General features: G+C 46.6%; 1 protein-coding gene across 8 annotated transcripts in view; it reads left to right on the forward strand.

Moving 5' to 3' along the window:
- The first annotated feature begins 7,035 nt into the window (after window positions 1–7,035).
- BAIAP2 (BAR/IMD domain containing adaptor protein 2) overlaps window positions 7,036–12,920 on the forward strand; it is a 145,242-nt gene continuing 139,357 nt past the window's right edge. For 4 of the 8 annotated variants that reach the window (XM_077253342.1, XM_077253340.1, XM_077253343.1 and 1 more), the window contains exon 1: window positions 7,056–7,237. In XM_077253342.1, coding sequence (XP_077109457.1) covers window positions 7,169–7,237 — 69 coding nt within the window. In that variant the 5' untranslated portion in view covers window positions 7,056–7,168. Of the gene's footprint in view, window positions 7,238–12,920 lie in introns of all 8 variants that reach the window. The other 4 variants (XM_077253348.1, XM_077253345.1, XM_077253344.1 and 1 more) reach the window with 3 other exon arrangements.

The raw sequence follows: 12,920 nt of genomic DNA on the forward strand, positions 1-12,920 counted from the left end.
GTTTGTGCAGCACTATATGGGGGCCATAACGTTTGTGCAGCACTATATGGGGGCCATAACATTTGTGCAGCACTATATGGGGGCCATAATGTTTGTGCAGCACTATATGGGGGCCATAATGTTTGTGCAGCACTATATGGGGCCATAATGTTTGTGCAGCACTATATGGGGGCCATAACATTTGTGCAGCACTATAATGGGGCAAGTGTCTGTATGAGGTCACATTATACAACTTTGCAATAAAGCTATAGTGTGCAAAATGAATAGGGAAAATATGAATTTGGGAGGAAAATATTTTGGCGTGGGGGGTCCATTTGAACGTTCGCACCCTTTATCCAGATAGTCATACCGCAACAAAACATTAATGAATAATATTTACCACATGTCTGCTTTGCATCAGCACCATTTATAAAATGTTCTTTTATTTTGTTTGTATTTTATGAGGTTTAAAAATGTAACAGTAATTTTTCATTTTTTCAAGGAAATTTACAAAATGTATTTTGTTAGGGACATATCCATGTTTGAAGTGCCTTTAGGGGTCCCATATATTGGGAAACCCCCCAAAGTCATACCATTTTAAAAACAGCACCCCATGACATATTGAAAACTGCTGTCAGGTAGTTTATTAACCCTTCAGGTGATTTACAGGAATAAATGCAAAGTGACATGACAGAAATGAAAATGTGTATTGTCACCACCTAAATGTCACTAACCTCTGAACAGGTTACAACAGCCGTCAGACTCTAAGGCCGCTATTTGGTCATGAATTGCCATGGCAACCATCAGGACCACACAATCATGATCTGAGGGCACCAATTGGGATAAAGAGGAAGCCCCCGCACTCTGTTAACCATTTATAATGATGTAGTCACTATTGACTGCAGCATCTAAGGGGTTAAACAGATTTGGACGGTGCAAACACTGATCGTGGCTGATGCAGCAAGTTGTCAGTTATAGTGTACAGCCGACAGCTGCTGGATCGTCACCTGTATGGGGATGCTATTCTCTGATATCTCAGGTCAGTTAAAAGACGTATTGGCGGTCATTAAGGGGTTACAATTTTATACAGCTCTGGCAAAAATAACCCTAACCCTAATGTAGCCCAATCTCCAGACCTGAACCCCATTGAAAACCTCTGGAATGTAACCAAGAGGATGATGGATAGTCACAAGCCATCAAACAAAGAAGAACTGCTTACATTTTTGCACCAGAAGCAGTGTGTAAGACTGGTGGAAAGCATGCCAAGACGCATGAAAGCTGTAATTAAAAATCATGGTTATTCCACAAAATATTGATTTCTGAACTCTTCCTGAGTAAAACATTAGTATTGTTGTTTCTAAATGATTATGAACTTGTTTTCTTTACATTATTTGAGGTCTGAAAGCACTGGTTATTTTTTTTAATTTTGACCATTTCTCCTTTTCAGAAAAAAATACTAAATTTATTACTTGGAGATTCGGAGACAAGTTGTCAGAAGTATATAGAATAAAAGATATGCACATTGCCTCTTCTGACAAAAAGAGGACTTAACTCTATAGCGCCACCTGTTGGAAGTAGCGATCCTACAAGTCACAATCAACCCTTTAACGAGTCGTGCAATATGACTTAGGATAAAAGCCAAATCAGTATCTCAATTCGCAGACACGGTGTTTCGGGCTGTTGGCCCTCGTCAGTGCGAAGCATGAGAACTGATTTGGCTAGGTGAGAGGCTCTGGACTGGGGTCTAAGGGGTATCATTTCTCCTTATGGAGAGTGACATACCATCTCTGGCTTGTCAAGGTAAGGCTACGTTCACATTTGCGGTCCTCGCCGCAGCGTCGGGCGCCGCAGCGGCGCCGCATGCGTCATGCGCCCCTATATTTAACATGGGGGCGCATGGACATGCGGCGCACTTGCGTTTTGCGCCGCATGCGTCGCTGCGGCGCCCGCGTCGGTGCGCAGAGGACGCAGCAAGTTGCATTTTTGCTGCGTCCAAATTCAATGAAAAAAACGACGCATGCGGCGCAAAACGCAGCGTTGTGCATGCGTTTTGCTGCGTTTTTATTTGCGTTGTGCGTTGCGGCGCCGACGCTGCGGCGCACAACGCAAATGTGAACGTAGCCTAAGGAGGCTTATTTGCCGTACAATGCTCCTCTGAGAATTTAAATATGCAAATTGCCTCTTCTGAGAAAAAGAGGACTTAACTCTATAGCGCCACCTGTTGGAAGATACCCCTTAGACCCCAGTCCAGAGCCTCTCACCTAGCCAAATCAGTTCTCATGCTTCGCACTGACGAGGGCCAACAGCCCGAAACACCGTGTCTGCGAATTGAGATACTGATTTGGCATTAATCCTAAGTCATAGTGCACAATTCGTTAAAGGGTTGATTGTGACTTGTAGGATCGCTACTTCCAACAGGTGGCGCTATAGAGTTAAGTCCTCTTTTTCTCAGAAGAGGCAATTTGCATATTTAAATTTCCAGAGGAGCATTGTACGGCAAATAAGCCTCCTTACCTTGACAAGCCAGAGATGGTATGTCACTCTCCATAAGGAGAAACGATACCCCTTAGACCCTAGAATAAAAGAACAATTTACATTTTACTAAAAAATATACATATAAAGAGAAAAATCAGACAAACTGAATATTTTGCAGTTGTCTCTTAATTTTTTCCAGAGCTGTATATATTTTTTCATATTTCTAAAAACATTTTTTTTTTACTTTTCACTTGCTTCAATAGCCTCCATGGGAGACTAGAAGCTGTGATCATTTGATCGCCTGTGCTACACACAGCAGGGTTTGAGCCCTGCTGTGTGTAGCTAAACTGATCACCTGCTATGAGCACCGGTCGTTGGGCAGCGCTCATAGCTATCTGGCAAGGACAACCACAGGGGTCTCCTGCAGACCCCGGGTTGTCATGCCAACCCATCGGTGAACCGCGGTTATGTGACATGGATGCCGATGGATGGGGATTGTGACACACGCTTCTGGCACGATCATGTTAAATCTCGCTGTCAGAGATTGACAGTGGCATTTAACATGTTAACAGCCACGGGTGGATCGCGATTCCAACAGCGGCTGATAGGGACACACGTCAGCTGACATTACCTGAAATTAGCTGACATGTGCCAAAAAAGTTGCGGACTCAGTGCCAGAGCCCGCATCAAACAGGGGGAGGCGACTTTAGATGTACCTATATGTCAAAGGTCGTAAAAGGGTTAAAAAAAATTTTGTTTTGTACATTTTGTTGGAAAAATAAAAAACAGGATCAATTTTTATCCTCTCTATCTTCCTAGCAAAATAAATTCTGTTTAAAAAAATGATGCTGATGTAAATTAGATGTATGGGAAATGCTGTTTATCAACTATTTTGTGTGGTATAAATACCGGAAATGTTTTAAGGGCATAAAAATTCAAAGTTTGAAAATTTTTACATTAAAATTTTTTTTTTTTTTCAAAATTTTGATATTGTCATAAATGAACACAAATCATATTGACCAAAATTTATCACTAATAAGAAATAGATTCAAGAAATGCGACTTTTACTAAATGTGTCATCTTTTTGGCTCCTCTCATTTCATTCCTCCCCTGGAGTAAGGTTTCGGGCCAAGTTTTCAGTTTGGCACATTTTAAGACAAACGTTCAACTCTTTAAAAGATTTCCAACTTTGGGAGCTCGAATCCCCACCAATAAACAGGTGAATAGATTATAACTTGTTTTCCCCGGACAATCCCTTTAAGGGTGCATCACCAATATAAAGGGGCATAAGAAGTGAGTGAAGTGAGTGAGGCACAAAGACGGCATTGCTACTGTGAAGGGAGACTAAAATGGCATCATTACTGTATCGCTGAGGGGTCATACTTAATTTCTGGGAAACACTGAGGGATCGTTATTGTGTGAGAATACACAAAGACTAGAGTACTATGAAAGTGACTGAGGCGCAAAGGAGACGGAGTGGGAGAAAAAGTGATCCCCCTTTTATTCAGAAGAGGTCAGACCCTGATGATGGGGAGAGGCCGGGCTCACAATCTCCTCTCTAGTTCATCCCAATAGTGTTGGATGTGGTCTGGGCTCTGTGCGTCCGGTCATGGTTTTCCCACCAAACTCCCCAAAACATGTCTGTATGGACTTTGTGCACTGGGCACAGTCAGTCGGGGTGGGTGTGGGGGTTAACTTCCTTCTGGAATTCACCAAACCAAGACCCGTCCATCAGACGCCAGAGTTATAAGCGAGATCCGTCCTCTAGAGATCAGTAGAGGCGGCTTTACACCACTCCATCTGACGCTCGGCGTTGTGCTTGGTGATGTAAGGCTGAATGCAGCGGCTTGGTTATGAAGCTTCCAGCAACGGCGCAGTGCTTATGCTGATGCTATACCAGAGGAGGTCTGGACTGTGCAGTTATGGAGTCAGCAGAGCGGTGGTTATTTTTCTGCCCTCTGCCCCCTCAGCACTCAGTGACCCCACTCTAACATTACAGGGGTCTCCAGTTCATGGCTGAGTTTCTGTGGTTTCTTCCACTTCTCAATAATATCACTCACAGGTAATGGGGGAAGATTTAGGAGGGAAGAAATGTCATGAACAGACTTGAGGAGTGCGTGGCCGGATGTTACACACTGGGGCATGAGGGGCCAGATATTATACACCGGGGGCCAGATGTTATACACCGGGGGATGAGGGGCCAGATATTATACACCGGGCAATGAGGGGCCAGATGTTATACACTGGGGTGAGGGCCAGATGTTATACACTGGGGTGAGGGCCAGATGTTATACACTGGGGCGAGGGACAGATGTTATACACTGGGGCGAGGGCCAGATGGTACACACCAGGGAACAAGGGGCCGGGGTATTATAGAGTGGGTATGAGGGGCCGGATGTTATACACTAGGGTCCGGATATTATACACCGGGGATGAGGGGCCAGATGTTATACACCGGGGATGAGGGGCCAGATGTTATACACCGGGGATGAGGGGCCAGATATTATACACCGGGGATGAGGGGCCAGATGTTATACACCGGGGGATGAGGGGCCAGATGTTATACACCGGGGATGAGGGGCCAGATGTTATACACCGGGGATGAGGGGCCAGATGTTATACACCGGGGGATGAGGGGCCAGATATTATACACCAGGGATGAGGGGCCAGATATTATACACCGGGGAATGAGGGGCCAGATATTATACACCGGGGATGAGGGGCCAGATGTTATACACCGGGGATGAGGGGCCAGATGTTATACACCCGGGAATGAGGGGCCAGATATTATACACCGGGGATGAGGGGCCAGATGTTATACACCGGGGGATGAGGGGCCAGATGTTATACACCGGGGATGAGGGGCCAGATGTTATACACCGGGGATGAGGGGCCAGATGTTATACACCGGGGGATGAGGGGCCAGATATTATACACCAGGGATGAGGGGCCAGATATTATACACCGGGGATGAGGGGCCAGATATTATACACCGGGGATGAGGGGCCAGATGTTATACACCCGGGAATGAGGGGCCAGATATTATACACCGGGGATGAGGGGCCAGATGTTATACACCGGGGGATGAGGGGCCAGATGTTATACACCGGGGGATGAGGGGCCAGATGTTATACACCGGGGGATGAGGGGCCAGATGTTATACACCGGGGGATGAGGGGCCAGATATTATACACCGGGGATGAGGGGCCAGATGTTATACACCGGGGGATGAGGGGCCAGATGTTATACACCGGGGGATGAGGGGCCAGATGTTATACACCGGGGGATGAGGGGCCAGATATTATACACCAGGGATGAGGGGCCAGATATTATACACCGGGGAATGAGGGGCCAGATATTATACACCGGGGATGAGGGGCCAGATATTATACACCGGGGATGAGGGGCCAGATGTTATACACCCGGGAATGAGGGGCCACATGTTATACACCGGGGGATGAGGGGCCAGATGTTATACACCGGGGGATGAGGGGCCAGATGTTATACACCCGGGAATGAGGGGCCAGATGTTATACACCAGGGGACAAGGGGCCGGATATTATACATCGGGGGCCAGGGGCTGGATGTTACACACTGGGGGATGAGGGGCCAGATGTTATACACCAGGGGCCAAGGGCTGGATGTTATAAACTGGGGTGAGGGCCGGATGTTACACACCGGGGGACGATGGGCCAGATGTTATACCTTTGGTTGCAGGAGGTCAGAGGTTACACACCGAGTGCGAGGGGATGGATGTTATAGAAAATGTGAAGATTGTTGGTGAGCTGACTGGGCTTTTCTGTGGCCTCTACATTTTTGTGCTTACTTAGTGATGGATGTTATACACTGGGGGGAAATGGGACTATAGGAAAAACCTGAATTTAATGATTAAAGGGGTTTTCCCTATTGGATAGTCCCTACTTAAATGCTAAAAGTACCTGAGATTAAAAAAAAAAAAACAACCCTAAAATATACCTCCTGGACTGCCAGACGTATGAAGGCTGCTGCCCATCAGCAAGTGCTGACTGACTGCAGTGGTCATGTGGCACAATGTCTGACATCACTGGAAGTTACAGTGCCTGTTCAGGAGGAGAGTCTTTTTTGTTTCATCTGGGTCTCTTTAAGAAGTTGTCCAAACCCCTTTAAGAGCAGCTTTCCAATGCAACTCTATGGTGTATGTATCTATGGACTTCTGCGGAATAGTTCGTGCTTGTGACATTACACCAGCTTCCCCGGACTCCTGAATTTCTAGGTAAACGTATCAGTCTTCCTACGCTGCTGTTTCTACACATCGAGACAGAGTTGACTTTCAGTAATCTGGGAAAGCTGGGTGACCGTTCCATATTGCCATGTATGAGCTTGTCTTTCATTCTCTTGTATATCGTTTATTTTGGCTGGAAGCCTCCTCCGTGTACAGGTCACACCTGAGTCCGCTCCCCAGGCCGCCATGTTTGTGAGTGGGCCCGGCCGGCGGCGCTGGGAAAGCGGCTGTTACTAAGCAACGCCAAGGCCAGACTCTTCTAAGAGGCGGACCAATGGGCCGGGGCGTTTGATTTGAAACAGTAGGCGGGTTAGTTGGGCGTGTCATGGAGACGAAGCCACGCCTCCTCATATATAAGCGCCTACACAAGTGACAGCGTTGAGGATAAAGCTGTCCCCGCTGCCGCTGTTGGTACCGGGATTTTTACTATCGTCACAGCGGGTCCCTCGGTGTATGGCACTGACTGGAGCCAGGATGTCCCGCTCGGAGGAGGTGCACCGGCTCACCGAGAATGTCTACAAGGTGAGAAATGCAGGCGCCGGGGGAGTAGTGGGGATAGTGGGGGAGTAGTGGGGATAGTGGGGATAGTGGGGGAGTAGTGGGACACTTGGCGCAGGAGTGCAAGTTGTGTTTATGATGTGAGACCGTTTCTGTGCGACATCTGCATGATATGTCTCTTAGCTCCTGTGCCGTGTATTACCACTGCTGGGGGGCACCTGCCTCTGTCACTAGTGGCGCCCCCGGGAGGGACACCGAGCCCTAGACCCCAATGTTTTCACACTACTGTTTCTATGTATTTAATACACTTTTTATTTTTTTACATGGAGCCTGCAGTTTTGTTTTTTTTTAACCTGAAGCCCCTCTTCGTTTTTTGTTTTTTTTTTCCCTCCAAAGTAAATTAGTGGCGTTTTGTTGTGTGTCTGTTTTTTGTTTGTTTTTTTTGCAGCATTTCTGTCCCCTGAGGTTCCTTGGAGGTGGGACAATGTGGTCATGTGACTTCATTTTGGTTTAAGGGGTAGAAATAAATATGGATGTTGGTGTGCTGACCCTTGAAGTTGCCATTATGGTATCTGACTCTGTAACTGGTGCACTGGATATGACTGGTGATGAATTGGTGCCAGGCCTCGGTAGAGCGTGGTGCCGGAGATTGGCATACACCTGGCGGCCGCCGCTGCGTGGACATGTCAGGAGTTAGAGCTGGCTATGAGTGATGTCACCCATGGAAATCACAGAATAAAAATAATAGAATATATTAATATTCTTACTATTAATATATATATATATATAATTATTATTGTGATTTCCATGGGTGACCTCACTCATAGTCTGCTCTAACTTCTGACACATCCGCACTGATCTGATGCCAACTCCTCTCAATTCCTCATGATATTAATTGTGTGCCCAGCACCGGAGCCCTCTCTAATTCCCATGAAGAAGTCTCTCTACACTCTGCCGTTGCCTGAATTAATTTTATTATTCTGCCAATTTCCATATTTATATATTAATCGTGAATATTTCCATTTTCAATCCCTATTTTAGATGCCAACTGTGCGCAGCAAGACGATTGGTAATCACTGGGTGTCGTGTAATGTCTGATGCTTCTCTTCTGCACACAATAGCCTTTAAAAAAAAAAAAATGATCAAAATAAGTTTGTATTGTTTACATAATTTTATTGTTAATATTTTCTATATATTTTTTCCTTTTCTTCCCGTTTGGGTTTGATGCTCAGCAGTGATGGTTTCATTAGCGATCGGCACAAGTGGAAAATTAATTTAGTTTCAATTATACCGTGAGCCTTTGTCACAGAAGGGCGATGGTGAGATTTGTGCATAATTACAGGGACGGGCGGGAGGAGGGACCTGTTGCTTCTTATGCACATAGGCCCAGCTGAGGCCGCGACATGGAGAACGATGGTTGTTGCCATCCTGGCATAAATATTTTCCTAATGTCTATTTTGTTATTGTTCTCGTGAGATAGAGATATCATTAAAGTTTTACTTATTTTTTTCGTCTTAATATTTATTTATTTATTTTTAGTGGATTCCCCCACCCCCCTAGCAAATGTATAGGTGCCCAGATTGTAGTATTTAACCAGCATTATATCACGGCTGCAGAACACGTTGCTTGTTCCCTTCTCTGCTTTATTTGTGTAAGTGAAGGATACAGAACAGGATGTGGATTTTGCTTCATTATATTCACTGTTGGTGGGGTTTCAGAGAACAGACTTGTAAGACATTGCTTCTATTAACATTGCTTATGAGACTCTAAAAGGACAAAATTAAAATTCTATATAGGATACCATATGTAAAAAAAAAAAAAAAAAAATAAAATAAAATAAAAAATATATATATATATATATATATATATATATATATATATATATATATATATATATATATATATATATATATATATATACTATAAATCTTTATTGATTAATTGTATTCCTAGTCCTACAAATTCATGAAGCCGCAGATATGATGACTGAGGTTGACGACATTGTCTTTTCTGATTTATATCGTGCATGAAACTATCCCAATTCTGTTTTTCGTTTTGGATGTGTTAGGTGGAGAAAACCTCCTTGTTGGTGCTATTGAGTGATGCATCTTTTTTTCTTTCTTGGTGCTGCTTAACTACCTATCCTTGCCTGATAGAAATGTGCCTAAAGATTGGAGAACATGGCAGCATTTTCAGTCTGAGTGCGATCGGACATAGGGCCGTGCATATATCCGATCCAGCATTTATTTATTTTTCCCAATGGGCAGAGACTGTCCGAGGAAAAAACATGCAGCATGCAAAATTTGTATCCGTAAATCAGATTGCACTCGGCCATGTGAGTCTGTGGGAATGTAGAAGATGGAGACTTTTGTTTTCTCCTCCTGGGCACACTCTGCGCAATGTGTGTTTAGCACAACCGGACCGATTATTTTGGATGAGACAATACGGCGGTGTGACCCTAGCTTTAAATGGTCCGCTCTTCTGACATTGACTTTTTAATCTGTTTAGTCTGATGGATGTTGTTGGCTATAAATCCTGATTTGGCTGCACAGTGCGAATAGAAACTTATTGGTCAGTGTTTTTCTGACTGAAGAGTATGACCTCCAATAATAAGGTCAGCCGCCACCAATGGGAGCAGGTGATGGGATCAATCTTTAAGCTGGGTTAATGGTATGGATTTTTTCCTCAGCTTTTGGTCATTGTACGTCAGGTCCTGCTTATAATTAGTCATTTCTATGGATTTTATCTCTTCCATTCAGTCTCCACTGGCTAGAATAGGTTTTGTTTGGCTGTGCCTTGTGATTGTCAAGTCTGTTTATCTTGGCTCTGGCGATTTATTAGTGTAACCTTTTATACACAATGCAGAGCATTTAATACGTTCCAAGATGTCTCTTTAAATTTCTGCTCTCGCTTTTATAGCAGTCGTAGCCGTCCATATTTTTAGGTAGTACAACTCCCAGCAAGCCCTGTCGGTACAGACTTCTGCTTCCCAATCAGCACAAATGATGAGCACCGTGTTTTCTTGACTCCGTTGTGTTTGTCGGCTTACATGCATAATCCGGCACCTATCTAGAATTGTTTTCACAAGACTGGCGTATTAGTGTTCTGACCGTGCCCTAAATAACTCCGTATCGGCTTGTACCAGGCTTTGTTTAGACCCTCCATTGAAAAGAATGGCTGTAAACCCTGAGAACAGTGCAGCCAGATATTATCACTCCTCGCTTGTTGTTGGCTCTGGTTGCTGAGAGGGAAGCAATGAAATCTGTACTTGCCAGTTTAAGCGTGACGAGGGTGTACGGATCCAAGCATCCCCGAAGGACTGGGATTGTGCTCAAAGGGCAGCAATTCTCTGAGATGGACACAGGAGCCTGGAACTTTGTATTGGGGTGGTCTTGATATTTAATGTCACTTTTTGTATGAAATTAGAAAAAAAAATATTGGGTTTTGCAAAAAATACTGTGTTGTATCTGCTATTGCTGCTCAGCTCCATTTAATTGAATGCATTAGCGGGAAGGGTGGTGCTGTTTCTGGAAGGCACACACAAACTTTTTTTTTTTTTTTCCTTATAGCTCCCCACTGCTAGCTGAAGGGGTGCGTAAGATCATCTGCTCCTGTTTGGGAAAACTCTCCCTCTCCTCCATCCTCCTCAATTCTGATTTCTCATACCCTAACCATGGCTGCTACCAACACAGGAAGGACAATGTGGCCGTGCCTTGTGCCTGGCGTGGCCGTGCCTTGTGCCTGGCGTGGCCGTGCATTGTGCCTGGCGTGGCCGTGCCTTGTGCCTGGCGTGGCCGTGCCTTGTGCCTGGCGTGGCCGTGCCTTGTGCCTGGCGTGGCCGTGCCTTGTGCCTGGCGTGGCCGTGCCTTGTGCCTGGCGTGGCCGTGCCTTGTGCCTGGCGTGGCCGTGCCTTGTGCCTGGCGTGGCCGTGCCTTGTGCCTGGCGTGGCCGTGCCTTGTGCCTGGCGTGGCCGTGCCTTGTGCCTGGCGTGGCCGTGCCTTGTGCCTGGCCTGGTGTGGCCGTGCCTTGTGCGTGGCCGTGCCTTGTGCCTGGCCTGGCGTGGCCGTACCTTGTGCCTGGCCTGGCGTGGCCGTACCTTGTGCCTGGCCTGGCGTGGCCGTACCTTGTGCCTGGCCTGGCGTGGCCGTGCCTTGTGCCTGGCCTGGCGTGGCCGTGCCTTGTGCCTGGCCTGGCGTGGCCGTGCCTTGTCATAGCATAAAGTTGTAGCATACATAATACATATAGGGAAAATCATGGTATGCAATATATACAAATAATGTCCTCTCCTAAATATGTATGTCACGGACTTAATAGGGACAACTGCCAAAACAGAAATCCTAAATCACCACAAGAACACAGTTATATCCCTTAAAATATCACTTTTATTAATATACCTTTTAAAAACAGTATAAATATGTAGGCACAAAGGTAAGGGTGGTGGAATACCAAACCACAGTACATTGTAAACTTAGGGGCCTGTGGTGCCCCCCATAGCTGACACATACAACAATACTCAGTAATAATGAGATACCGGCCCATATAAATAAAAAGAGTAATACATAAAGTAGTACAGGCCTGATATCAAACACCTAAATAGGTGCAAACAGGAGTATATGTACCATACCTGGTGTGTGCAGCAACTGGGGGACACAGGACCCACCCCGACGCGCGTTTCGGAGCAGCAGCGCTGCTCCTTCCTCAGGGGTCGTGCCTTGTGCCTGGCGTGGCCGTGCCTTGTGCCTGGTGTGGCCGTACCTTGTGCCTGGCCTGGCGTGGCCGTACCTTGTGCCTGGCCTGGCGTGGCCGTACCTTGTGCCTGGCCTGGCGTGGCCGTGCCTTGTGCCTGGCGTGGCCGTGCCTTGTGCCTGGCGTGGCCGTGCCTTGTGCCGTGCCTGGCGTGGCCGTGCCTTGTGCCTGGCGTGGCCGTGCCTTGTGCCTGGCGTGGCCGTGCCTTGTGCCGTGCCTGGCGTGGCCGTGCCTTGTGCCGTGCCTGGCGTGGCCGTGCCTTGTGCCGTGCCTGGCGTGGCCGTGCCTTGTGCCGTGCCTGGCGTGGCCGTGCCTTGTGCCGTGCCTGGCGTGGCCGTGCCTTGTGCCGTGCCTGGCGTGGCCGTGCCTGGCGTGGCCGTGCCTTGTGCCGTGCCTGGCGTGGCCGTGCCTTGTGCCTGGCGTGGCCGTGCCGTGCCTGGCGTGGCCGTGCCTTGTGCCTGGCCTGGCGTGGCCGTGCTTTGGATATATTGGACATTTTCAGTATGGCATTGGGGCACACTGAGCCTGGCAGAATCTCATGCTAAACCTGATGGACTGGTTTGATGTTGGACTGGCATGAGAAACTTTTTTTTTTCTGTGGGGTAAACCGAACCCCATGGAGTGTATACTCCATACGTAGGATTTGGATGCAGTGTGAGTTTGACTTGTCAGGGACCTTTAAAAGGAAACTTTCCAAAAGTTGCAGTTTGGTAGGAAACTTTCCTCTTGATTGGAGGAGCGCTGATGGCAGTGCTGCCCCTGACTTCTCAGCAGCATAAATCAGGAGATTACCTTCCAACACAAGGTTTGGAGATGTGCGACAGTAAAAGCATAATTGCCAATAAGGTCCTAATGTAAGATCAAATTTCAGTTGCTTGAACAGCAGGTTATTCTTTTTTTTAAAGTATTTTAAGTTTTACTGTTTTACTGATCAGTTCTCCTTTCAGTTCTCTTCTGGACT

Source organism: Ranitomeya variabilis, chromosome 4, assembly GCF_051348905.1.
Source record: "Ranitomeya variabilis isolate aRanVar5 chromosome 4, aRanVar5.hap1, whole genome shotgun sequence".
NCBI lineage: Eukaryota > Metazoa > Chordata > Amphibia > Anura > Dendrobatidae > Ranitomeya > Ranitomeya variabilis.